The 26,977-nt window shown below is 37.9% G+C and overlaps 1 protein-coding gene across 2 annotated transcripts in view; it reads left to right on the forward strand.

Moving 5' to 3' along the window:
- Positions 1-23,619, forward strand: part of PTGER3 (prostaglandin E receptor 3) — a 90,304-nt gene extending 66,685 nt beyond the window's left edge. The window contains exons 3-4 of one of the 2 annotated variants that reach the window (XM_004483713.5): positions 17,694-17,785; positions 19,896-23,619. In XM_004483713.5, coding sequence (XP_004483770.1) covers positions 17,694-17,785; positions 19,896-19,899 — 96 coding nt within the window. In that variant the 3' untranslated portion in view covers positions 19,900-23,619. Of the gene's footprint in view, positions 1-17,693; positions 17,790-19,895 lie in introns of those variants that run through there. The other variant, XM_071217379.1, reaches the window with a different exon arrangement.
- Positions 23,620-26,977: the final 3,358 nt, after the last annotated feature.

Raw genomic sequence — 26,977 nt, forward strand, 5'->3', positions numbered from 1 at the left:
CAAGTGCATTTCAGTTGGGCTTCACAGAGCCCTGTCTGCAGGGATTGTTGTGTGTGTGTCAGAGTGTGTGCATGTGTGTGGGTAGGATGGATTTGAGAGCAAGGGTGATGAGTCAGATTTTGAACAGCACATGTCCAATTGCCAGCAGGCTGAGGTTGATTCCTCTCTTATCTGTCATATATATTCTAGTTAGTATCTAATTTAAAGAAACGGCCCTCCCCCCAAAACAACAACAACAACAACAACACACACACACACAAACCAACCAACCACCACCACCACCAACAACAACAACAAAAACTGCCAGGGATTTAAACAATGAATTTAGTTCATCTGAGACCCAGACAGGTAATTAATTTGTTCAAGTTTGTACCACTTGAACTAATCCTTAAGCCTTATGATTCCCAGGCTAATTTCAGTCTTGATGGTGTTTTTCACAGGTATCTAGATGGTTAGGAGCTGGGATTCTGGAGCCTGACTACTTGGGCTCAAATCCCAGTTTATCTGCTTACTAGCTGAGTGAGTACGTAAAGTCCTTAACCTCTGTGTCTCCGCATATTCATGTGTAAAGTCAAGATACCTTCCTCTGGGATTCTTATGAGCATCAAATGAGCTAAAATGTGTAAAGCACGTAAAAAAGTACTTGCTGTTTACTACGAACTGTGTCCCCTTAGGGGGACCCACTGTAAGACCTAAAAGCCTAGAGTTGCCATTCTTTTAAGCAAGGACATGGAAGATCTTTCCTGGAAAGTGAATGCATTTTCTTGATACAACAACACAGTGAGTCACTACCACTCTCTAATATTCCAGGAACTATTATTTCCATTAGTTCTAGGTCCTTAGTACAGCCTTAAAGGAATGGAACAAAGAAAGCTAAGCTTTACTGATGAGTTGGGGGCAAGATTTCTTTAGGGAAACCTAGGAAAGGCACATGGGTTTAGAAGGAGACAAGTCCAGAGAGAGGGAGCCAGTAGAAGACAGATACCTGAAGGAAATGTGGCCTTCAGAATTTTCTTCTGGGCCTCATCAGAGAAGGAGACATTCAGTGAGTCTCCATGCAGGTCCAGGAGGGCGGCAGGGACTTTGTACACTCAATCTCTACCTGCATTCTCTTCTTCCTTCTCACTCCACATCAATTGTGTGCTCCCTTAACTTTCTGGGCCAGATAATAGATTGAAAATAGGAGTGAAAAAGCAAAGAAAGAAAACGAGTTTGTAAGGGAAGACTGAGAGTTTAGAGGGAGCATAGGAGAGGGGAGGTCTCAGGCTGAGGGCAGGGCATGTGGGTGGGTGGAGGGAGTGTTAAGAGGAAGTGCTGGAATGAATGTACAATATCACAAGTCTATTTTACGAGAGTCGTTTCCTCTTCCCTCACGTTTTCTTGTACAGTCAGATCTAAAGTGTGAGGCTAGGACTCATATGTCCTGAGTTCCGGTTCATGTCGAGCACCTCATTTGTCTAGATCACATTAGAGACGGGGAGTTCTAATGGTGTGTGTCTGTGTGTGCCTATTAGAGAGAGAGACAGGCAGAGAGAGACAACACACACAGAGGAAGGTAGAGTTGGGGATGAGTGACTTTCACTATGAATAAAATGACAGTTCCATGTCACCCAGATTTAAATCAGAAGAGAGCCTACGAAGAGAATCACAGTTCAGAAGGCAGTTCTTGGAAATGAGCCTCAAATAATCCACTTCTTTTTGAACAAGGTCAATATCACTTTCACTATCTGTGAGTGAAATGGGATTAAAATGCTTTTCATCCTGCTCAAGACAGACAGTTCTCAGATAAACTAGTGTTTTTATTGCTATTAACCTTCCTGTTACAAATAGTTGTGGAGTGGTATATACTTCCTTTGTTAAATACTTTGGTTCCACTGACAGGTAATATTTCCTTCATGATTCAGAAGGTACTTCAATATTTTGCAGGTTCAGAGTCACTTTTATGGTCTCTGATAATTGTTCAATGCCATGGAAAAAAATTCTGCTTATGGAAATATCGATGTTAGATTATGGGTCAAGGAAGATTTTCTGCACATAGCGTTTTGATTTCAATCAGTAAGTGACATATTCTAACTGCAAAGTCTTCTATAATTTGATGTTAAATATATTTATTTTTCAGTATCTGTCCAAGTTCTGTTCATATTCAGGCATCAAAAGAAGTGGTTGTAAGTTAGCTAGATAACCATATACAAAATATTCTTTTAGCCTAAATATTTGCATGTCCGTAGGTCATAAAAGCTCAGGCGTCATAAAACTAAATTCTTCTGTAGATTCATGGAAGTGAGATGGTAAAGAAGGTTAATGCAGACCAAAAGGTCAGTTTTTAGGGTAATTGATCCAAGACAATTGCAACTCCTTGAAATAATGTAAGCATAAGAGAGCACAAAAATTATTTTAATAGCAATGATAATACTTTGATACACGTCTATTTCATCTATTTCATTTGATTATCTCAACTTCCCTTTAAGGGAATTGGGGCCAATGTATCATCCCCATATCATGGAAAAGGGAACTGAGATTTAGAAAATTTAAGCAACCTTGCCCAGGTTTATAGTGAGCTAGGATTCCAGCCCAGCTTTTCTAATGTCAAATTCTGAGCACTAACCAGTATTACTATCTGTGTTATAAATCCAATGTGGGGAGGGAATAGATTTGTCTTATGTAAAGTGTGATGCTATGCCACATCTCTTCTATAAAAATGTAAAAATATTTGTAAACTTTGGGAATATTATATGCAAATAATTTGTATTCATCATTGAACTTCTAGGTATGAGACATGTTAGGATCCCAAAAAACAGTCTCCCTATGTCAACTCCAGAAACCTCGGTGACTATATATTGTAGGAAATTGACTTCATTTCAATCTAGACATGATAAAAGCACAATTAATATGACTTGTCTTTGCATTACATTTGGTTTTCTCTTGACAACTGCCCAGAATTTATTCTAGCTGATGCAATGGTTTGATCAATGTTTTAGGTTTTGGTCAGCTGCAGAAGAATCCAAGGTAGCAAAGGCTGCAAAAACATAGAAGGTCTCTGGAAGTACATAGATAAATTCTAGATATAGGCAGTCCAGGGCTGATCTGGCCACTTCCTGATCACCAGGAACTGAAGCTATTTTTAGCTGTCATTCTTATTGTACTATCTCATGGTCCAAAATGGCTGCTAGAGCATAGGCCATTATTAGTCTGCCTTCTGGTCAGCTGGAAGGAGGACGGAAGAGAGAGGGTGTGCCCTTTCCTTTTAAGTCAACTGCCTAGAAGTCTCATATGTCACTTCAACTTACATATGTGTGATGGTGTGAAGCTGTATGGACCCCAGAAAAATATGATCTTAAAGCTAGTCCATTCCTGTGGGTGTAAACCTATTGTAAGTAGGGCCTCTTGATTAGGTTGCTTCAGTTAAGGCATGGCCCAAGGTGGGTCTAAATCCTCTTACTGGGGTCCTTCATAAATGTGATGAATATGGTAAAAGAGAGGGAGAGAGGGAGAGAGGGAGAGAGGGAGAGAGAAATGGGAATTCTTTGAGAATTTAGACTTACCATAACCATTAAATTCATACAATTTATACTATATAATGAACACTATTCAATTAGATACAGTTTATAACTTTATTGGTGACTATTGAAAATTTTATTTTAATGCCTAGCACTGGGTCTTACACATAAAAGACAGATACTCAATGAGTGCAGATTGAATGGACCTTAACTGCTCAGCTGAATTTATTTGCCTGATGTATGAAAGATCCTTGATAGCTTCTGCTAATATTCAGTCATTAGTCTCATGACAGTGTTATGCTGGCTCTGATCTAATTTGACTATATTGGTTGGTGATCATTATTGCAAAGCATAGCAGGTACCACAAGGAGCCAGGTAATTTCCTAGCTCTGTAAGTGTTTGCCCCAGACAGACTGTGACCTCACCTGCTGCTTTAAGAACCAGGATATCCTCCAGAATACTGAATTACATAGGGAGCAATCAGATCAGCTCTCTGACTTGAAGAGTGAGGATTTGATTTATCACGAAATTCATTACTTAGTGCAATTACCAAATTTACGAATGTCTCCTTAGTCGTATTTAATTTTTCTCAATTATAGATTACTGTAAGGGGGCATTTGATTATTTTATTTGAGCTGTGGTTCATGAGATTTCACTTTTAAAAACTGGAGATAAAATTATAATGAGACCCTTGATTGAGGCTCTCCGATTACATGTTATACAACAGAACATATCATTCCTGATATGTTCTAGTAGATATCATTTGTCTTTAGAAGTATATTCCTTACTTATTTGGAATTAGTGTGGCTTTCTTCTATTAGTCATCTTAAACTCTGTTTCAAGTACCTTCTAATGCATCAAACTGGCACTAAAAGGTTCATATTCACAGATTTATAAAAAGAGGTCACCACATTTATTTAGCACCATTAGCATCTGTTTGGCTCTTAGGGTAGCTACTTTTATTAATGGCCAGGGTAAACATTTTGCAGTTTACAAATTAGGTATTTTTAAAAGTGCACCTTTTCAAGTTTTCTATATAGAACAGAACAAATACCTATTCTTTGCTGGGAGGTGACAAAGTAAGAGATGGTATGTTAGTTAGCCAAAGGGGTGTGATGCAAAGTACCAGAACTCTGTTCGTTTCTATAAAGGGTATTTATTTGGGGTAGAAGCTTAATGTTATAAGGCCATAAAGCTTAAGTTACTTCCCTCACCAAAGTCTGCTGCCATGTGTTGGGGCAAGATGGCTGCCAATGTCTTCAAGGGTTCAGGCTTCCTCTTCTTCTTAAGGTTCTGTGGTCCCAGCTTCTTCCCATATCAGCTGTAGGCTGGATAAGTCTCATCTCTCTCCTGGTGCTTATTCCTCTCCGGGCTTAGCTCCTTTGTTCTCTCCACAAGGTCAGCTGTAAACTCTCAGGCTCTTGCTCTTTCCATGGCTTCTGCTATTTATATGGAGCTGTCTCTATTCCTCTTTGTTCTCCTGTGTGTTTACTTCCTGGGGTTCCAGCATCCAAAACTCCAACTAACTCCTTTGCCATGTAGTTTTCTCTGTTAGTCCCCACCCCCTTGGTGGATGGGGACTCAATGTCCTCTGACATGGCCCAATCAAAGTCTTAATCATAATTTTATCAAGTGAAAGTGAAACCTCTGAATCCAATACAATCTAATATGCCCAGAGGAACAGACCAGTTCACAGGCATAATCCAATATCTATTATATATTGGAATTCATAAACTTTATCTAACTGCTATTGATGGATTCTTTTTTTTTATAAGTTAAAATTTTACTTTATTTTAATGAACAGAAGTAGGGGATGGGTTCTTAAACTTGCAGTTAAAGGTATTATGTCCATCTCTTTTTTCTTTGTTTAGTTAACTCAATCTCTTGGGGAAAAATACTCTTTGTTTCATGGTTTCTCCCTGCTCCCCCTTCCCCTAGCCAAGGTAGCATCTAAGTGAAGGAGAACGTTTCTACATTCTCATGATGATTGGGGTAAGGGAGAAGATGCAGCGTGTCAAAATGTAGGTCCTAGTTCTGCCCTGTGCTTCTTCCCTGGCTACCTTAGAGTTGACTCTTTCCTGTATAGCTGCTGGCATCTGACATTGAGTTCAGGGTCAGTGAAACCTCTGGGCCATTTCCTCAGCACTTTATGAGCCCTGTGGTCCTGCTTTGCTGACTTGGCCCCACTTGCCATGCAGACACTGCCTTGAGCTGTCCATCCCATAGGAACTGCTGCCTCTGCCCCGGCTGTTCCTGACAGCCCCTCTGGTATTCAGCTTTCCACTGTGTTCAATAAACCCCAGATGGAATGCATGGGGTATTCACTGAGTGGAGTCAGGCTGAGGGGAACTCAGGGGAAAGGTCGTTGTCCCTGCCTCTGCCAGCCCCCTTCTCTGAAAGTGTCCATTCGTGAGAGTGGGGCACCCTGTGGGGTTGTTCTTTCAACAGCTTGTGGCCATTCCTGCTTTCTTTTATTCTTCTCTCACCCTCCTACTCCTCAGGGGTTGATGATAAGGCAGTCGTGGTGGAGAAGTAAGGACATTATCTCCTGCCTCTCTTCCTATATTGTCCCCTCCTAGCACTTAAAGAACTTTTGTCTGCTAGGGCTCCTCTATTACCTTCCTTCCTCCTCAATTTGGCAGTTGCTTTCCCACTTCCCTAGGATTAGCCTGGTGGAAGGTTTGCCATGGGGTGGCAGAAGGGGAAAGGATGGGAGACAAAAATATTACCATACTAAGAAAACACATTCGGAGTTATAAAGAATAGATTTAAAGACTATTGCTGCTGCTCCACCAAAATAACTTCCCCATTTTTCTAAAGCTGTGCAACTTTATTCTTACCTGTCTTTCAGAAAATTTACCTTTTAACTTTATTCCATTTTCCCTTAAATTGAAAACTAGGATGTGAGGTCCTAGACTACCCTTATTCTCTTATTAGTAATTCTGAATAAAGTAATTGTGTTATTTTAGTCAATTCAAATATATTATTTAAATCAATTAACAACATAGACTGCTGTAATAGCTAAGTCATACATTACTGTATACCTAGTAACAGTAATTCCCAGTACTCTTCCCAACAATTATGTACACTAACAGGTCTCTGGACAGCTCAGATTCTCCATGACAATAAGGCTCTGGGACCCAGGATTTTTCAGGAACTATCCTCAGATGAAATTCTACTTCCAGGGATATGGATGCACCCTTCTGGTTCTGAGACCTAGAAAACTCCATCTGGTTGTGGAACAAACCAACCAAATTAAATGAATCTGAAAGTGGCAAGGATGATGAAGGGATGGGTTATATCCCTAGTGTACGTTATTGTTGATACCAATTAATTGTTCTTCCTTTTGCATGGTTTACCTTTACTGAACTAGGAAGCACAAAAAAGATAAGGCAGAGTGTGAATTTGATCAGCTGTGCATGGTTATTGCCAAGCTTAAAGAAAAACTAAAATCTCCTTATAATACAAAGTGCGTCATAAATCAGCCTATTCCTAATAACTAATACCACAGTGTGTCAGGCACCTGGCTGGGTTTTTTGGAGTTGCACAATTTTTATAACACCATCCCTGACTGCAAAGAGCTTAGAGTTTTGTTAGGGTGATCATTCAATCAATCATTCAATCAGTATTTATGAGTTCATTCAAACTTTGTGCCTTCACTGTGATATGTGGGTGTAGAGCAGAAACAAGATATGAAGACTGCCTTGAAGGAGCATATACTCTGGCGTACAGATACTTAGTAAGTGATTCCAGCTGTATACAAATATCCTCAATTCTAGCCATATAGAGTTCTTTTCCTTTAATATCAAGTAAAATAACATAAGCACTCTCTGTGTGACTTCAGGAGGTGCAGTCCCTCCTGAATTCTCTGACGACAGCAGTGAGTCCTTCATGTTCTGACTGTCACTTGGTAGATTGCACGCTGGACCAGGTGCCAACCCACCACTGGCCTCTCTGACCCCTCTTTGGCCTGTTTTTCTGGGACTTGTCCTCTACCAAAAGTGCCTTATCTCCAGCCTGACTGCAAGCTCCTCTCTTTATTTTCCATGGCTCTGCCTATATAGAGCTGCTCCTTCTAACAATTTTATGAGAGCTTAGCCTCAGACAGGGGTGCATGAAGAGGCAGGAAGTGGAAAAACAGTGGAATTTAAAAACAGAGATAGCTGCTCCTAATGTTCATGGACAGCTCCCCTTCAGAGAAGTCTGCTGTTGGACACCAGCCTTCTCAGCTCTGCTGCCATATTTCATCTTCAGATCAGGATACCCTCCCATTCTGGGTCCCAAGACTCAAAATCCAGAGCCTGCTTCAGCCCTCAACCATCTGCCCACCCTCAAAGGAAGCCAGGATATCAGCTAACCATGTACTCTCCTCAAACACTACCCTTCCCAAAATTATAGGAGCTTATGAGGTATCCGCAGGGCAGTTCAATGCCTCTGTCTTACCCATATCTTCTTAAGTCCTGGTCTTCACCTTTATAAGACCCAAAGGTCCATTAAAGTAAACAAAAGGTACCAAATTTCTCCAAACATGAATTCTGCTGCCACCTCTATATTACAAAAATGGCTTCAATTAAAATGGCTCTGTTGTGTCCTGCTCACAAGTAAGGGGAGGTCTAGAACAATGTGGAAGCATGTAACAGTGATGCCTCCTCTTTTGAGGGCCAATGCTAGGTGGATGAGTGCAGTTTTCCAGAGGAAGAAGTAGCTAGTGGAGGGGAAAGAGCATTTCAGGCATTGGAACAGCATGTGCAGAATATCTGTAGTTTAAGGAGGCATGGCATTCTCAGAGCAACAGCAAGGCAGGTACAGCTGGGGCTTAGGTAGATAGGAAGAGAGAGAAATGAAGGTGCAGAGGTAGACAGGAATCTTGTGTGCTGATTAAAGGTTTTTGGTACTTATTCTAGGATCACAGGAAAAAAATGTATGTGGGCATATTTGTATATGTATGTGTGTAATAACCAGGTTTTCTTTAAAAACAACTGTGTGGAGAACTGTTTAGCTAATAATAGTAAGCGGCAGTTGCTAGATGCTAAATCAACAGGAGCATTGGCAGGTACCAATGTTCCCTACCCAAATGTAGATTTGTTGGACATGGAAATTTCTGTCCAAGACTATAGGAGAGAGGAAAACTGTATCCCAGTTACAATGTTCCCAGAGTGGGAGGCAGCAAGTGTAAGACTGTGACAATTTATCTAGCGGTCTTCATGCTTATATACACATTATTGTATAAGACATACCTGCAGAACAACTTCATGGAAGAAAAGTTCTTTTGAGCTAGTATCTGGGGCAGATTTATGGTGAAGCTAATGAAGCTCAAACTTTCGAACCCCTCACCTACATGGGCCTTTTCCTAGGCCTTGTACCTTGTTTTATATTCAAAGTTGTATACTTATTTTATTAAAAAGAAATTGTATATGCTTCAGGTTCTGCAAAACTTGGATCTACCTGTGTTTGATATGGTATCCAGGTAATCATGGAGGAAGTGGGGTTTGAAAGAAAATTAAGCTGCGCATAGCCAGAAGGAATGGGGCCCATTTGGGATGAGGGAACTGTGTGGATGGTATGTAGGACACACTGGAAGCAGTTAGTTGATTGATGAATATTAGGGATCACTAAAGTAAGGATCAGGTTCCCCAACCCACCATCAAAAGGACCTACAGGGCCATTCTGTAGTTATTTATGATTTTTGAAATATAAAGAATAGAGAACCACTAAGGTTAGCTCAAGCAGGGGGTGGTTTATTTGAGTGGCACATGTGGAATGCTAGGAAAGGTGAATATTATGGCAATCCAAGAGGTCAGGAACCACAGTGGGTCTGGAGTAGGTTGAAGTTGGAGGCTGGATCATGATCCAGAGACTCAACAACTGGATTACATGGAACTTCGAAATAGTTCTCTTCCAGCATTGGACTCAGCTACTCTCTACCTAGTTCTGTTTCTGTTACCAATTCCCTAGTCTTTCTCTTGACAGACTACATAATTTCTTTTTGCTTCATAATTTTGGCTTCCTTCCACTACCTTTGCTATCTCTTTCCTCATGGCTCTGTTTTTGCTGCCAACTTCCTCATTTTCTCAACAGTTTCAAGTACAGATTCTCAAAGAGTGGAAATCCCTGCCTTGCCATCTCTTTCTTTGCCCGACAAGATCATCAGTCAGAGGCTCGCCTTTGGCTTGGGTTTACAAACCTTGTCCAATCAGTTATACCTGGGATGAACAGAATCTTGGTACAAAACATAGTGGCCTATGGCTGCCTCTTCAGCAGGTGTTGTGGGCAGGAAAATTTCCCCTAGAAGGGTCTGTAGGTGTGTCTGGCACCATGAATAACCTACAGTATAGCTATAATAAAGTTAATACTCCTGAGAGCTTACTCGGTATCACTAAGTCAGATTTTGTTTGGGAATTTCATATTTTTAACTCTTTTAATGCTACTCTCTTATGAAGTAGGTACAACATTATTCCCATCTTTCAGAGGAGGAAACTGAGACATAACAAACAAGTTCAAGTAACGTGCTCAAGGTCACACAGATAATAACTAGTGGAAACAGGATTCTAACTAAGTTCTAGAGCTCACTGTCTTCTATGCCATATGGTTGAATGAGGGATTTTATGAAGAATGGGTTATAGCAGAGATTAAACTGAAGAACATGAGGAATGAGTAGTTTCAGAATGAGTAGTTTCGTTTTGTTATTTTCTTTTGAGTTATGGAATCTGGGGATTGAACCTGGGACTTTGTATCGGGGAAGCCAGCACTCAATTACTGAGCCACACTGGCTCCTTTGAGTTGAGATTTTCTTTCGTTTGCTTGTTTTTGTTTTGTTTTTTAGGAGACACCAGGAACCCAACTCAGGACCTCCCATATGGGAAGCAGGCACTCAGCTGCTTGAGCCACATCTACTCCCCAGTATCCTTTTTTTTTTTTTAGTTTTTTTTTTTTTTTAGTTTTTTTTTCCTGAGATATTTCTTTCACCTCAGGTTACCTATACTTCCAGTGATAGCATCTTTATTAGCCCATTCTTTTCACAAGTATCTTCCAAATATTTATCTGAAATTCAAATTTAAATGAGAATCTTGTATTTTATGTGGCAATCCTATATCTGGTCCTAATAAGTGGGAGCTTTAGCTCTTCCATTTTGAAAATAGTTCAGATAGCCATTGCATTGTGAATCACAACACTGAGAGTCTGCTAAAGGAGTTTCAGATATCATTAGAAAGAACCTTGAGAAATTGCTGGGGAAATATTTAAATACCTTCTTGTTTCACTTGAACTTTTATTTCAAAATCCCTATTCCAATCAACCACCAAAGCCAAGTGATTCCAGGTTTTTAATATATCCAGGAAATCTTTCTTCCTTATCCCCTCCTCATTTTTCTTAGTTCATCCCTTTATTATCCATCTGCTGTGCTGCAACCTTCTTTAGTCCTCTAATTGATTTCTCTTCCTCCAGTCTTCCCTTGTTGTCTCTAAAATTCTATTCTGGGGGTTACCACCTACTCTACCTGTGTGTGGTGCATTCAGAAGTAGTTCTCCTTAGAGTGAGTCAGTGATTAACCACATGAAAACCATTTCTCAACCACATCTTTTTTTTGTTGCTATTCAGTTTTTCCAAATAGTGGTTTTGATCAGTTCATTGAACCTCACACTTAACAGCATCTTTAGGCATTGAAGAGGTGGCATTTTTGCAAGACAAATTATATTATATTTGAAACAACTCACCATTTCCCCTTCTCCCTCTCTCCTTTGCTTCCATGGGTTGACACTTGTTACGTGTCAGGCATTGGGTATATAGTCACCAAGGCACAGACCTCATATTCAGGCTGCTCAGAGCCTTGGGGGAAACCAGATATGAGAGCAGATGCACCTGGAATGTAATTGGTGCTAGAGTAGAATGTGGGCAGTATTCCATTGGAGCCAGAGGCTGGAGCAATATTTCTGACTGTGGTGACTGGCAGGTTTCTCAGAGAAGGGGATTTGGGAGAAGGGAAGTGGACTGGATACAAACTTTAACATCTATCTGTTTTCCTGCATTAGATTTTTGGCTACCAATCATCAGTTTGTAATCCTCAAAAAAGTATGTCAAAGACTGAGACTTAATTGAGTGGAGTAGCAGTTCTGCTTTCACAGTTGCTGCCAGTTCTACCCAATTTAGTCTAAAAGCTAAACTTCCATTCTAGCCCAGTGTATAAACTCACCCTCTTTGACTCTTGCTCATTCAGGTCTGTCTTTGTTCAAGCTATCTCCCTCCTCTCTACCCATTCTTCTTTCCACTCTATACCTCCTTATGAAACATCCCATGTCCCTAAATAACTCTTATTTCCCCTTTCTCTGAATTCTTAAGGCTGCTACGATCTATACTATTGCGAGGAAATCAGTGTAACTGTATTTAAGGTCTGTTCTCTTTAGAATAAATTTTAATGTTTAAGAAAGGGAAAAGACCAACATTCCAATAGGAGTATTAGAGATTCCAGAGCCTAGTTACAGTGCAAACTTTTTGAACAATGAGGCTGTAAAAATACCAAAAAAATATACATATTCAGAAAGAATTATATTCAAAAGAAAGATATATTCAGAAGAAGGCTGCAAAACATTAGAGCTTTTAATATAATTCAAGCTTTTCAGAATCTCTTGGAAAGCCATGAGAACATCCATGAGAAGGAGAGTCCCTGGGCTTGGCTTCTCTAGGCAGTCTGAAGTCTGAGGAGAGAGCAAGGAAGGGAAGGAAAGGCAGCAGGGCAGTACAGAGTGGTAGTTAGCAAGGGTTGCTGTTGTTGTTTTCTGCATAGCAAGTGTCTTTTGGAACTAGACTGCCTGATTCTCAGCTGGGTTCTGCCACTTACCTGTAGGTGATCTTACGCAAGTTACTTAACTTGCCTGTGCCTCAGTTTCTAAAAAATAAATGATTTATTATTTGTTTAAAGAAATATTAAACGTGTTTAGAACAGAGCCTGGCAAATAGAAAGTACTTTATAACTTAGACAATTGTTTAGGAGGGAGTTGATAAATAGGCTAAATCATTTAGAGAAGCTGGTGGTAAGTTAGGGTGAGAAATTGGACCACCTTTTCAGGAAGTGAAGAGGCAAGCAGCCATGCACAGGTCTTTCTGTGTTTTCTGTTTCCCAAGACAAGGGAAGCCTAGGCATGTGTGAAGGTGAATGGAAAGGAGCCAGCAAATAGAAAAACAGAAAAGGACGGGGAAAGCTGTGGGAGCAGGATGAGCTGTAATAAGGAGCAGGTAATTAGAGGTGATGAGAGGAAAGAAATTCTAGAATACTTTCCTCTCTATCCCTCAGGGATCCAGCTAGGCTTTATAATGTTAAAATTCTGGCATTGAAATTCTGAAAACTACAGCACTGACTGCCTTACCCCTCAGCTGTTCAGAATCAGGAAGAGGATGGGAAGAAACTAATGAGGGGCTGTGGGGCTGAGTGATGGGATCTCCCTGATGACATGCTGAGGAGCAGTTATAGCCCTGCAATGCAGCTGGGTCATTCTGGAAGGAGCACTGCAGACAGTGTTTAGCAGACAGAGGCAAGTGTCTCTGGGAACACAGGCGTCAGGAGTCCTCAGCCAAACCACAAACAGCCAGAGGACCCACAAGCCATGGCAGCAGACGAAACAATTGGGCTGTGCCCAAGGTGCCTGTGGAGTGGCCACACACGTCACTCTTCTTACCACAATTGGCATAGGAAAATAATTCTGTGCAAGCGTCCAGTTCAAACTGGAAGAGCAACAGCAACAGCAATGTACATACACACATACTCTTTGCTATGTTAACTGGGTTCTTTAAAATTATTCGGTAGGATAAGCTTTACTAAGAATATAACTTAGTACATAAAGCAGCTTTAACCAAAATCTTTGGGCTCTCGTATCCAGAGAGAGGAGCAGCTTTTCTAGCAAATGGGATATGTAGTATGTTTGGCAATTTGGGAAGGACACAGCAAAACTAGGAGCTTAGCTGAAATAGGAGGAAGAGGACTTACCTTGGGCAGGAAGATCTTGGCCCACATAAAGGAAAATCTTCAGTGCGCCAAGATCTAAGGTGGCTTAAATAGGTCCATTCAGTGGCCTCCTTAGTAACTTCTGATCATACTACACTCTTGAGAAAGGCCCAAATTTGATGTGAATGAAAGGCAGTGTTTTAAATGAGTTAATTCTATATGGAATTAAATGTAAAAGTACCTGACATATGGTATGTTTTAAATAAATGTTTCTACCCTTGCTTCTTTCCTCCCCAAGATAATTTCCTTTTTAAAATAGTGTCTTTCAAAATGGATTTTAAAAAAACTCTTTCTCTAGCTAAAGGGATTAAGGGACTTCAAGGATCAGTGGAGGAAGTGATTATTTTCAGCAGGACACTCTTCTCAGACTTCCGAAGTTTTTCCACATGGGCAACCTCCTCCACTACCAGCTTAAGTTAGTTTGCCAGATATTTGCTTGGTAGCATATTCCGCACTGTTGGAGTCCTCAGATTCCACATTCCTGCTCTGTGGACCCATCCTCAGCTTCTGCTAGTTTTGTTGCTAACTGCTCACGTCTGTGACCATCAGTGGCTTGCCCATAGGCCGAGCCAGAAGGGCCTGACAGTTTTATTTCCCTGCAAAAGTAACAAAGACTGACAGGTGTGGAAGTAGAAAAGCCCAGACGGCCTGTCCAGAGCTGGGAACAACTTTGAGGTGTTAGTTACCCTTGAAAGTTCCCCAAAACGATCAGGCTGATTTTGGATTGCACCCTGCTTGTCTTCTTTGTCCTACTTCCCCACTTCCTTACTGGTTTCTCTTGGGATCAAATCCTTTCTAAATCACTTGCATACAAATCCTTGGCTTAGTACCTGCTTCTTGAGTACTCAATCTAAGACAGGTCTCTGTTTATTATGTTTTAATTCATACAACAAAAGTTCATTGAGTGTGTAAGTGCTCTTCCCAGTATAGTGAAGAGACTGATATATAGTTAGGTGAAATGTGACTATGGGTATTCTCAAGGTATTGTGTGAGTTACACAGAGACTACACATTCTAGAGCCAAGAGAAACTTTTAGAATATGAGCATACTGCCTTATCTGATAAGTGACTTATATCTAGAAGGTTCTCATGAATTTTTAAAGATTTGGTCATTCCTTGGCCTTATAATTTCAGCCATTGAGGAGGAGCCAATCATTTTCCTAGAATTCCATTTCATTTTTATTTTTTTAAAGATTTCTGTTATTTTATTTTTTCTCCCTCCTTTCTCCTCCCCACTGACCCCACTGCCTTGCAGCCTGCACTTGCTGTCTACTCTCTGTGTCTGTTCACTGCACATTCTTCTGTGTCTGCTTGTCTTTTCTTCTCATTTTCTCTTTGGGAGGCGCAGGGAACTGATCCTGGGATCTTCAATGTGGGAGAGAGGCACTCTATCACTTGAGCCACCTCAGCTCCCTGGTTTGTTTAGTCTTTCATTGTCTTTATACTGTGTCTCTTTTTTGTTGCATCATATTGTTGCACCAGCTGGTGGCTCGGGCCAGCTTGCCTTCATCAGGAGGTCCTTGGAACCGAACCTGGGACCCCCCATGTGGTAGATGGAAGCCCAATCACTTGAACCACATCCGCTTCCTGCTTTTTATTTAATAAACATTTATTAGATTCCTGTTGGGAAACAGAGTGTGAGAAACTGACATGTCAACTAAGAAGTATAATGTGATGAGATAAGCACATCTTGAATAATGTTTAAATTGCTATGGAAATATGATAGAAGGAATGGTACTTGTCCAAGAAAATGGAATAGCTGGGTCTCAGAGGATAATCAGAATGAATTCTGGAGATAAGTGGAGAGAAGCATTTTAGAGAGAGGGAATAGCTCACTCTGCAGTAATTACGTGAGAAAGAGCTTTGACATGTCTCAGGAAGAGTGTGTAGCTTAGGGGGTTGAAGTAAAGTTTTCATGAAGAGGAGAGACAGGTGATAAACCTGGAGGTGTAGGTTGGAGCCACTCAGTGGGCTTTAGGTGCTTCAGAACTTAATCCTGTAGGTAATGACAAGCTTTAATTTAGGAGTCACCATGGTTTCTCTTAGCAATTATGTGAAGGGTGTGTTAAAGAAGAAAGATAAGTCAGAAACACTAGTTAGTTAAAGCCTACATTTTTGGGTTACATCATACATAATTTCCAATATCTAACCATTTTTGACTGAAATGACAATTTCATATAGTTCAAATTGACCCACCAGCCAAGAAGAATGAGGCTGAGAATCTGAACTATGACATGAAGACTGGATAGAAGGGGTCAAATAAAAGAGACATATAGGAGAAAAAATTAACACCATGATATTAATGATTCACAGTTGCAGGGGTAGAGTAAGTTACAGAAATTAGGTCTAATAATGAAGCAAATGTTCCTAAGGAGATTGGTGGAACAAATAATGGAGAGTACCCTTAAGGGAAATAGGACTCCATGACACACACATTTAGGCAGTGTAATAAGGAGCATTCCATGTTTTAGAACTCCTGGTTCTTCAGGAATTTCCTTGCAATGACTCATTTCTTTAATTCCTTCTTTTTCTGCTGTTTGACATTGGACAGGGGTGTGGTATTCAAATTCCAACAGTTGTATTTGTTACTAAATTGATCTAAATGGACCCCAAGTCCATTTATTTAGAGCAGCTCTCTAAACAAGAAGAGGAAGAGAAACCTAATAGCCCATTTGAGCAGGAACCCATCCTAACCAGGTTATACTTTAACATTTGAACTGTCATGTGAAGGATTATAAGAGGGGGTTCTGAAAGTCTCTCAGAATAAATAGGAAAATCTGTTATCATTTTAACTCCCACAACTCTGACCCCTTATCCAAAGGCATAACATTTCTACTATAAGAGCCTCTAACCTTTTTCTGTTTCCTCTGAAGTAGATATCGGCCAAAGTCTATTTTTTTGTTGCACCTAAGACATGTTATTTTAGGATACTTCTTGTAACATGGCCTTCCTAAAGCTGAAATCATCTATTTGCTTAATCAAGAAAGGAAAAAACTACAAGACTGTGTGGATGTGTCATGTAATACCATGCCACTTGGGATGGGCATCTTGCTTAACACAGTAATAACTGAAGTCTGTTTTGAGAAAAAAGTGCTATAGAAAAGCAACAAAAACAGGTTGACCAAGGTAACATTGAATTTCATTTCTTTCTGTTTTTCCTTGTGAGAGAAAATTACTGAGAAACGTACTTAAAAAGATATATTTTTAACTGGAGCAAAATATTTTCTCAGTATTTTCAATTTCAGTCAATGAATTTTAGGTTATAATTTAGAGATTGCTGTTAAGAGATGGGCTTAGGACCAGTTATGCAGCATCATCCATTCATGCCAAAATACTTATTGACCATGAATTACATGTAGGACATGGTGGTAGCTGCTGAAAACACACTGGTAAGCAACCCAGGCATGACTACTGCTCATGAAATAATGATGAATATTACATAAAAATTATTAGTTCAGTCTATAATAAATGCCTGAAAGGAAAAATAGGAGGTACCATATAATAGGGGGCCAGTCTTAATCAACAGGATGTTCTCTAAGAAAATGATTTTCTAAGATGAGACCTGAAAGACAAGTAGGAGTTAGCCAAGGAATAAGGAGATGGAAGAGCATTTCAAGAACAGGCAACTGCAAGCGCAAAGACCCTGAGACAGGAGAAAGGATGACACTGTTCATGAGGTTCAAAGATGGCCAGTATGGTTTGACGACCTTAGAGAAAAAGGACAAAAAGTTTGAAATGAAGCAGGTGTTGCAGCCAGAGGTCAGGTCAAACAGGGTCTTTGAGGTCATGATGAAAATTCTGTTTTTTATCCTAAGAGCAGTGGGAAGTCACTGAAAAGTGATTAGGTGGGGAGTGATAGAATTAGATTTGCCTACATGAAGCATTCGAAGTGAATGAGTTTTTTTCAGTATTTAACTTGTGTTGTGATAACTGCTCTAGGGATTTAGAAATCATATCACACATGTTCTCTGCTCTCAAGCAATAATTGGTGTGGAAGTATAAGAGGAAGCAAGAATGTGAGCCAAATCATGGAGGCAGGAATGAGATCATCTTGGGAAGATAATATCTAAAACATCTTTCATTTACTTGATCATAGCCAATGTGAGTTGATGTGCAGGTTTTCTTTTAAATGTTTGAGGAGGTGTCATCTGACAAAAGAAATCATAATCAATAATTCTGTCCACTGAAATTGTCTATTTGCAGATCAGGTACCACACAAAGAGCTATGCATCCAGCTCCACTTCGCTGCCCCACCAGTGTTCCTCAAACTTGATGTGGAGTGATCATTTGGAAAGGTGAGATTTAGACGTCTGGGACTTACAGACATCTCTATTCTGATCTAAGTTCAGAATACAAAGGCAACAATATCTCTAACAATTAAAATGCAAATTAAGCACAAATATCAGGTTAAGGAGGACTAGATTCCTTATAGGAGCTGTTGATTTTTAAACATCATTTAAATTTCCTTGTAGAATTTTCTGAGACTGTCTCCAATTTGATCTTATGACTGATCAACTATCATGCCTTGAAAAAGCTGGCATGTCACTTTTGTCATGGTAAGAACAGTGTTCAGGAGCATTTTAAGGCTAAGTTACTTCTTGATTAGATGTAGAATTCAGAGTGATCGTCATATGGTTAGCACACTCTTGGTTGCCGTTTTGATGAGATCTCTTTTGTATGTAAGGTATAGAAAGCAGGTTTTAAAGTCAAAGGTGATACACAACTGGCCATTTTAAATTTGGGGCATTAGTTTTCTCAGGCAAACACCCCTTCTCAGTATTTCTGGGAGCGACTTTAGGGTTGTTGAATGAAAACTTTGCTGGAATCTTTTTTTTTAAATTTTAAAGTGAATGTGAAAAGTTTTAATTATTTTTTCAAAGATTGCAAACTTGACTTTTCAAATAGGTTGGACTTTCCTTTTAATGGAAACTCAGCATGTCCATTTTATTTCATTCCCTGGATAAGGTTGGACACATTAACTCCTCTGCTCAGTACAAGTTGTTATTATGAATGTGGGCATTCAAGCAGCTCAGTTTCTTGGGCTGTCCATTCTCCCATGGTTGAGGTAACTGAGGGATAACCATCTCTGTTCTGCCTAAAGGGTAAGCACAAGCTGATTCTGCTTTGAAAATAGCTTAAAAAATCACATGCCCACAAATTTGTAATTAGTTCATATTTATGCCTCTTTATCCTTCCCTTAAATATCTGCATATACTACAGATATTCTGGGAGTTGTGCTCTAAACACAGATTGTCCTGGAAAATAAATGATGTGAAAAGAAAGGAGATACCCAGTTCCAGTCTCATTATTGGTAGGCTCATTCTAATTCCTTAAAAAAACATTTTTTTTAAAGTAAAGCTTATTGTACTTTTCCCCACTGTAAAAATAAGCCATGCTCTCTCTAGGAACTTTGGAGAATAAAGAAAATGAGAGAGAAAGGTAGTTTGCTTTTAGTTCCAGGAAAAATTCATCCTCATTTTGTTATATTTCTTTTTACTCATTTTTTCCCCTGAGCTGTATTCTTGATTATGTTTTACATACCTGTGATAATATTATAGATGCATTTTAATCTTGTTTTTATTTCACTTAGCATAAAATAAACATTTCCAAAATGATTCACAAAGTCTTTGTAAAAGTAATTTTAATATTTATATAACAGCATATCCCAGTGTACACTATAGTTTATCTAAACATAATCTATGTTCAAATTTGGTACCATGATGAATAGTACTAGACCATTACCCAAGAACTGAAATGTACAGTTTTTTCATTTTTGTTAATTGTTTACCATAAGTAGATTTTAAGGAATAATACAATGTACATTTTAATGTTCTTTAAAGCATGCATATTGTCAGACTGCTTTCCAAAAAAATTACAGCAGTTTAAAATTGCATCAACAATGTGTGAGAGTTTTACCCCAACGGCACTGTACATTACCTTAAAAAAATAAACACAATTCTTTGTTGATTCTTATAGGAGAAAAATTGTATTTCATAGCTATTCCAATTTGCACTCATTTCTTTTTAAGTTGTAATTATATACTGATGGAGATTTGTTTTATTGATAAGATTATTTGAACATTCAGTGTGCCTACAGTTGATATAGCCTCATGATTCGCTTATTTTTCTGGATTAAAACTGCAACCAGAGAAATTACCCAGAAAAATGTATATCCTTAGCATAATTAAATGGTCCAAAGACTTAACTAAATGATCTCAAATTCAGAGTAATTTAAGTTGCTTTGATTTATAAAACACAGGTAATTACTTCAAATAAGAATGTTTTAAATGCCCATGGCATACATATTTATTATTTACATTTTATTCCTCATACCATATAAAATAAAAAAACAAAACAAAAATTCCCTATCCATGCTTATTACATCTTTCTCTCTCTATTCTAACAGATAATGAAAGAATGGAGTTGGACTTTTAATTGCAGTTCCTGCCTCCCTGAGATTGTGTATTTCATTTCACCTGAGGAGAATTTTATATGTTGATTTGGATTGATTCTTCATTTCCATCTTATTTTTTATTTAATTTTTTTCCTGCCGGTAATATCCCCTGAGACTACACTTATTTTTGTAATCCATGCCTCTGAGTATTAAACTGACTTCTTGAACTGGATTTAATATGAATTTAAGAAGTTGGGCAGAATTTTACAGATTATGATTAGTGATAAAGTGAGAAAGAGGAAAAAACCTATGTTCCAGGGTTTCTTTCCATCTTCAGCCTTAACCTGATTCTTAACCAATATGGATCTCTTTACATTTTATGGTAGTTTTGCTTTTACAATATGAATTTTAAAAATCAGAATAACTTTTTTGACAGTGAAAAGTCAACATATTGGGCAGAAGAAATTAATTAATAGGACATGAGCTAATGAGATAGAAAAGGATGATAAATAAGGCAACAGGGTATCATGACAAAGGATATTTATGCCAAATCTGTGATGAATGCTTTGGAGATGTAGCCTGGAACTTCCCTAAGTCTCAATTCTGACTATCTTTTATTTAGTAATGCAGGAATCTGCATAATAATTATTTCTGCACCTTGGATGCAGCAAAGGGGACTCTTGAAATAGCAAAGAAAACAATACTGAATCTAGAGGATTAATTGCTCAGTTAGAGCAATAAAGACTCCAGACCCAGCCTGCTGAACTGCCACTGACAATTCAGGATTTCTTAAAATATCTTCTTGGCCAGTTTACAAAATCGCAAAATTGATAAGTGGCATAGTTATAGAATATCATTTTTGCTCTATTTTTATGAAATATAGAAATCTCTTTTGTCTGAATTGAAATATAACCTTCCGTGAACTTCTTTTAAAAACTAGCCTGGCTTCCTCTTGCCTTTCTTTGCCTATTTCTTCCTCTTTCCATTCCCTCTGCTCTCTCACTCAATTCTCACTCAATTAGAGTAGCCAGCACAAAGCTGATGCTTTACATGACCCCTTCATTCAGATGCCATATTCCTGCAACCTCTGTCTATCCATCATTCATCAGTGTGGGAGTCTAGCTATCACCAATCTATTGTTTTAATTTTACAAAAGAAGGTGAATGCTCCAGATGACTTGCCCAGTGTCACACAGTCAATATGAGAATTCACACTTGAGTTATTTTAAAAAATTTGAATTATCAATATCTTTTAGCTGATATACCCCAAAAATAATTTTTTTTGATTGTAAGTTTATTGTTCTTCCTACAGGACAGGGGGATGTAATATTTGCTACACTGAGATTATACTTATAAGACAGTGTGATGTGTGTATAGCAGAATGGGCTTTGGAATCAGTTAAAGTTGGGTTTAACTACGGATTCTGCCACTTACCAGCAATTTTGAGAAAGTTAATTAATCTCATTGAGTCTCAATTAATTAATATATAAACTGGAGATAATATTTACCTTGTAGGATTATTGTGATAATATATGCCAAAATTAGTGTAAAACAATAGATATTCAGTAAGTATTAACTGTGATCATTTTTTAAACCATTCTTATTCCAGCTATGTAATGTGAGCCCTGAATTTTAACTACAAACTGGCTTCCTCACTATGGGTTTAAACATGTCATGGACAAAAGCAGCTCCAAACTTTTGTATACTGTTCTTCCTGTTTATAATAATTCATAGCTATCTTTGCCCATACAGATCCTAACCATCCCCCACATGTTTAAATCTCACCTTGTCCTGATCCTGAATAATTTAAGTATCTTTCTTCTTTCCTTACCTTTCTCCCAACTATGAAGCTATATAGTTTCATTTTGATGATTTATCCTGAAATATTTTCATGGCATATGTCTTTTTCCCTTAATATAATTTGAATTCATGGTGGACAGGATCACTGTCTTATATGTTTTTGGTAGGTCTCAGCACCTAGTGTAGTATTCAACACCTAAAAAGTTGCTAGGTGTTTTATTAGTTGTCAACAAGGTCACAGTTATATACAAGATTAGCAGTTGCAAACTTAAATGGAAGTAATGGAAAGTCCTTTGTTTCCATGTTGTTATTTAACGTGGCAAATTTCATGTAAAATTTTCCTGATTTGAAAATATCTACATCCATACAGAATAATCACGTAATTTATTATAATGCTGTTTATTAAAGCTCTTTATGTGAAAGTAATAACATAATTGGAAACATTTGAAAAATAATGCTTATTTAGCAAAGGTATTTCTCAAACAATCAGGAATGATATTAGTCCAATTAGTTTGAAATCTGATGTAGGGACAGTATATGGAAATTTTTGTTTTTATTATACAGAAATGTATCATTGCATCCAAAACCACTAAAAACAATAAGCTCTGATATATATGTACTCAAATATTCTGTAACATGATTCTAAACAGACAGTAATTTTTAACAAGGGCTTTTATCTTCATTTTCTTTATTATCTTCAGTACACACTGTTCTCATTATTATATAATGAGATTATGAAAAGGATAGAACTAAACCTCAAAATAAAATAAATTCCTTAGGAATTCTAACCCAAAACGTTACATGTATGGAGAAATGGTGCTTGATCTACATTTTATTGTAACTATAATCACTGTATTGTAATGCTTTGCAGGGTACATATGCATAACAAATATGTGGCATTAATAAGCTTTATAAGCAGGCTGTATAGAATTGGTTCCTGACTATATATGATGTATCACATGTAATTTTAGATCTATGACTACTGCATTGGGAGAAATAACTCCTGCCTACTCCCATCTTCATCCTATGTCGGTGCCAGTGTTGTCATTCAGCTCTGCTACAACTCCGTGTGAAACAAAACAAAATTAAACTAAACTGAAAACTGTTTCTGCTCCCAAGAGGGGTTGGGCCAAGGTAATGCTGAGATCTGAGAGCCATGACCAGATAAGGAAACAGAGCATGCTAGGTTTAGAAGACTGGGCTTCCATTGAAAGGTATATTTATCAAATTTCTCCAAGGAGGGAGGAGAAAATTAGTCTATCTTTTATGTGTACATATAAATATATGTCTTATAGTTTTGTGGACTTTGGTCCACAAAACAGATGAAAGTTCTGACAGAGTTGAATTGCTTTGCCTTTATATTGTTTGTAAGAACAACTTTTAAAATATTAAATTAATACTGTAATCAAGGTTATAAGGTAACCATATAAACTACTTAAGAGAACAATATTTTCAATATCCTCAGTAATTGGAAGTCCATTTCAAAGAAACCTGCTAAGATAATTGCAATTATGTTGGTACCTTAATGATTGTACAAAGTTGCTCTTGTTTGGTATAGTTTTAATTACTATGAGTACTTAAATGTTGATGTTCTCTCTTCAAAAATATTTGTGCTGATGTTTTTCATTAATCCAGGCTTTTCCTGAATTTAATTCAAAATATCTCTAAGCTCATTATATGGAAAAAAATATTTCTCTGTTTCTATTCATGTTCCAAGGCTTGATTTTTTCATTAATCTGAAATTCTTTTTTATGTAAAAATAATTCATACAGTGTAGTTTTAAGTGCATTGTAAGTTTTTTGTTTTAATACTCAATCACATTGTAAGGTCATTGTGGGCAGGACCCTTGTTTTATATATCACTTGTACCTATTGAACCTAACATGGTCCTAGGCACATAGAAATTGCTCAATAAAATGTGATGGATGGTGTAAGCAACCAGACTTCAATCTGTGTGAGTTATGCCTAAGACAACTTGGTGGCTGACACTGTGGTACCTGTGGCAGTTAGCTGATTCTCTATTTTCTTTCTTTCTTTTTTTTTTTTTTTACTATTTATTTATTTTAAAGAAACTTTAGATTACATAAATGTTACATAAAAAATATAAGGAATTCCTATATGCCCCTTCCACACTTTTCCACAATAACGTCTTTCATTAGTGTGGTGCATTTGTTACAGTTGATGAACACATATTGAAGAATTGCTACTAACTGTGGACTACATAGTTTAGACTCTGTCTTGCACAATTTTGTAGGATTATGACAAAATATAATGGCCTATACCCTATATTGCAATGTCATGCAGGACAATTCTAATGTCCCCAAATTGCCTCCATATTACACTTATTCTTCCCTCCCCCTCCCCTCAGAATCTCTGGTAGGCTGCTGCCTTTATATCAATAATAAAAGCTCTTCTATTGCTAGAATAATAATAAGTCTACTTTAGTCCATTGTTCATTCCCCAGTCTTAAGGATTTGGGGATGGTGATGCCCACTTTGCTTCTAATTGAGAGGGAGCTTAGAGCCCATGAGGCAGATGGATGGAATTATCTTGCTTGCAGTTGCAGACTCTTTCTGTTCCTTGGGATAGGCATTGTTCATCATCATCTCCTTGTTAGATGTCTTGGGTGAGTCCAATGAACTGGAGAGTAGGTGTTGCATCTCTGCTGAGGTTCAGGGCTCAACTGGCATATGGACAGACCAAAGATTTAAGTCTCTGGGACATATATTTTTCAAGTATATATCCCATTTTTTTTTTTTTAACAGCAGTCATCCAATAGTCAACAAATATTTACAGTAGTTTTCTACAGGAAGTTGAAAAGACTTGCTTCTACTGCTCAAATTTAAAAGCACAATATCAAAGAGGAAAAGAAGGCAGTAGAAGCAAGTCTTTTCAGACTTCTTTCAGAAAACTACTATAAATATTTGATGACTACTGGATGCCTACTGTTAAAAAAACAAATAAATGGGATAAATATGAGCCCATATATAAAATAACTTGACTTTCAGCCTTCTAGATGATTTCTTATTTTGGCATTAAAGCTGATTTTAAACTCTACTCTTAGAAGCAAATTAAGATGTTGCAGATATGTAGCCTGTGGAATAAAGTGAACATAATTTGCACATGTAAGGACAGTAGAAAACATGCATTTTATTACTTCTTTGAACAAAGTATAGTGCTTTCTTTTAGAAATAAGTACAACAGAGCCTTAGTAAATAAACATCACTTTTGAGTTAATTTCCTAATGAAAATTGCTGATTATGATTTTAATCTGTTTATTAATTTTACTTATAACTGGAATAGTTAATCCCTTAAAAAAACTTAGAATTATGTAAGAAGTATTCACACAGAACTATTTTGAGAAAAAAATTAAAAATAAAAATTTTAGATACACATACAAAACATGATGACAAATCAAGTAATAAGCACTGAAATAATATGGTATGGGAAGTGCAGTAGAAAACGCACATTAAAAAGCAGAAGGCTATTAAAAATACAGGATAAGGGCCAACGACAACTAATAAAAATGCAAGAACCAAACAGAACAGGATATAGATTTTTTACAAGACTGGACAAATATGATTTAGTAGTATGTGCTCCATAAATATTTGCTGAATGTTCTGGTGGCAGTGGAGTGGAGGTAGGGAATGCTGATGCAGTGGCTGCTGCTACTGGTAGAGACTACGAAATACATATTCAAGTAAAGTTAAGTAAATATCACACTAAGAGAATATGGAGGGAATGGGAAAAAGAGAATATTTTCTAAAAATGGAAAAAATAAAAACTTTGAATTAATCTCCTGTCTGTATATGTAATCTTATTCCAAGTTCTAGTAATTCCACAAGTACTTCTCAAATCTAGGCCTCCATTCTTTCCCATCTCAAGGACCTCAGTCACGGGTGTCCTGCTGCTGGTCTCAGACCCTTCACACTTAATGCCTGAGGGTGTTTGTTTTTTTTTAAATAAAACTAAAATCTGTTCATGTTATTTCCCTTCTTAAAACCTTTAGTATTTTCCTATGGCTTTCAGGATAAGTTAAAACAAATGTACTAAACTAATAGTTCATAGCATAGCTCTTGCCGGCATCCAGTTTCTCCCTAGCCTCTGGTCTCCTCTTCCACACCTAACCTTATTTTCTACCAATGCCAAACTGCCATCCCATAGTTTCATGTTTTGTGTATGCTATTACGTCAAAGCTGGGTGCTCTCACCCCCTTTTCTATGTGGCTATACCCAACTCACTTTCATGTTTCAGCTCAAGTACCCCTTCCTCCAAGAAACCTTCTTTCTTAGTAAAAGATCTCACTGTGTTGTAATTTTTGGTTTGTTTGCCCTCCTTCTTTGCTGGACAAGCTGCAGACTGTTTTCATCTCTATGTCTGCTGTGTCAGTAATTGTTATGGCACAGAGTGGGTACTCAGTAAATCCTTGCAAATGACAGAGAGACTGGGAAGAATGTACTATGAGAGTTTGAGCAAAAGCAATAATTCAAGATAATTCATGGCCCAAACCATCTTAATGTTACTTAAAGGAGGTAATTAACTGTACTTTCTGAATAACCATCTAATTGTTGGGTTTCCAGTTACAGACCTAGTTTTATATTCACACTTGAAGTAGGCAGAGCTTCCTGTGGAAGTGACAGACAAAACTGAGAAGACTATCACAACCTTAATCTTCAAGGTAGAAATATAAAAACGGTCTTGGAAACTCAAGGATAAAGAACAAATTGAAATGTTTATCTTCTGCTTAAACTAGCATTTCTTTAAAGGAAGATTAGTGTAGTTTAATAAAAACAGCTTGGGCTTTGAAGTCAAAGCCCTAGGTTTGAATTCTAATAGTAGGTAGTTGTGGGACCTTGAAAGTCTGTACTTAATCCCGTTTAACTTCAATTTCCTTAAATGTAAAACAAAGTAACTAACACCGACCTTGTAGGATTACTGCAAAAATTAGAAATAATGTGTGTAAGGTTCTCTTCCTGGCATAAAATCATCTTTATTAAGACACAACAAATCCCTGGAGTTGAAAGATGATCCAAAGAAAGCCATTTATAGGAAGTCTCAAATTTTAGTATGTGGCTGGAATTTGGACCTAAGAAATAGGAAATATATGTTCATCAGAACAGCATATGGACTTAATAGGGCACTAAACAATCTTACCACAAAGCTCTTCGCAAATCTCCAGGCCTTTTTAGAGAGTCTAATTTGAGTTGCTGTCAGCCAGCTGTTGAGCCAATGGGGTTTCCTCTTCAGGATCCAGCAAGAACATTCCTGCCAAAAATGAGAAGATAGTTTTGAAATG

This window comes from Dasypus novemcinctus, chromosome 9 (genome assembly GCF_030445035.2).
Source record: "Dasypus novemcinctus isolate mDasNov1 chromosome 9, mDasNov1.1.hap2, whole genome shotgun sequence".
Taxonomy (NCBI): Eukaryota; Metazoa; Chordata; class Mammalia; order Cingulata; family Dasypodidae; genus Dasypus; species Dasypus novemcinctus.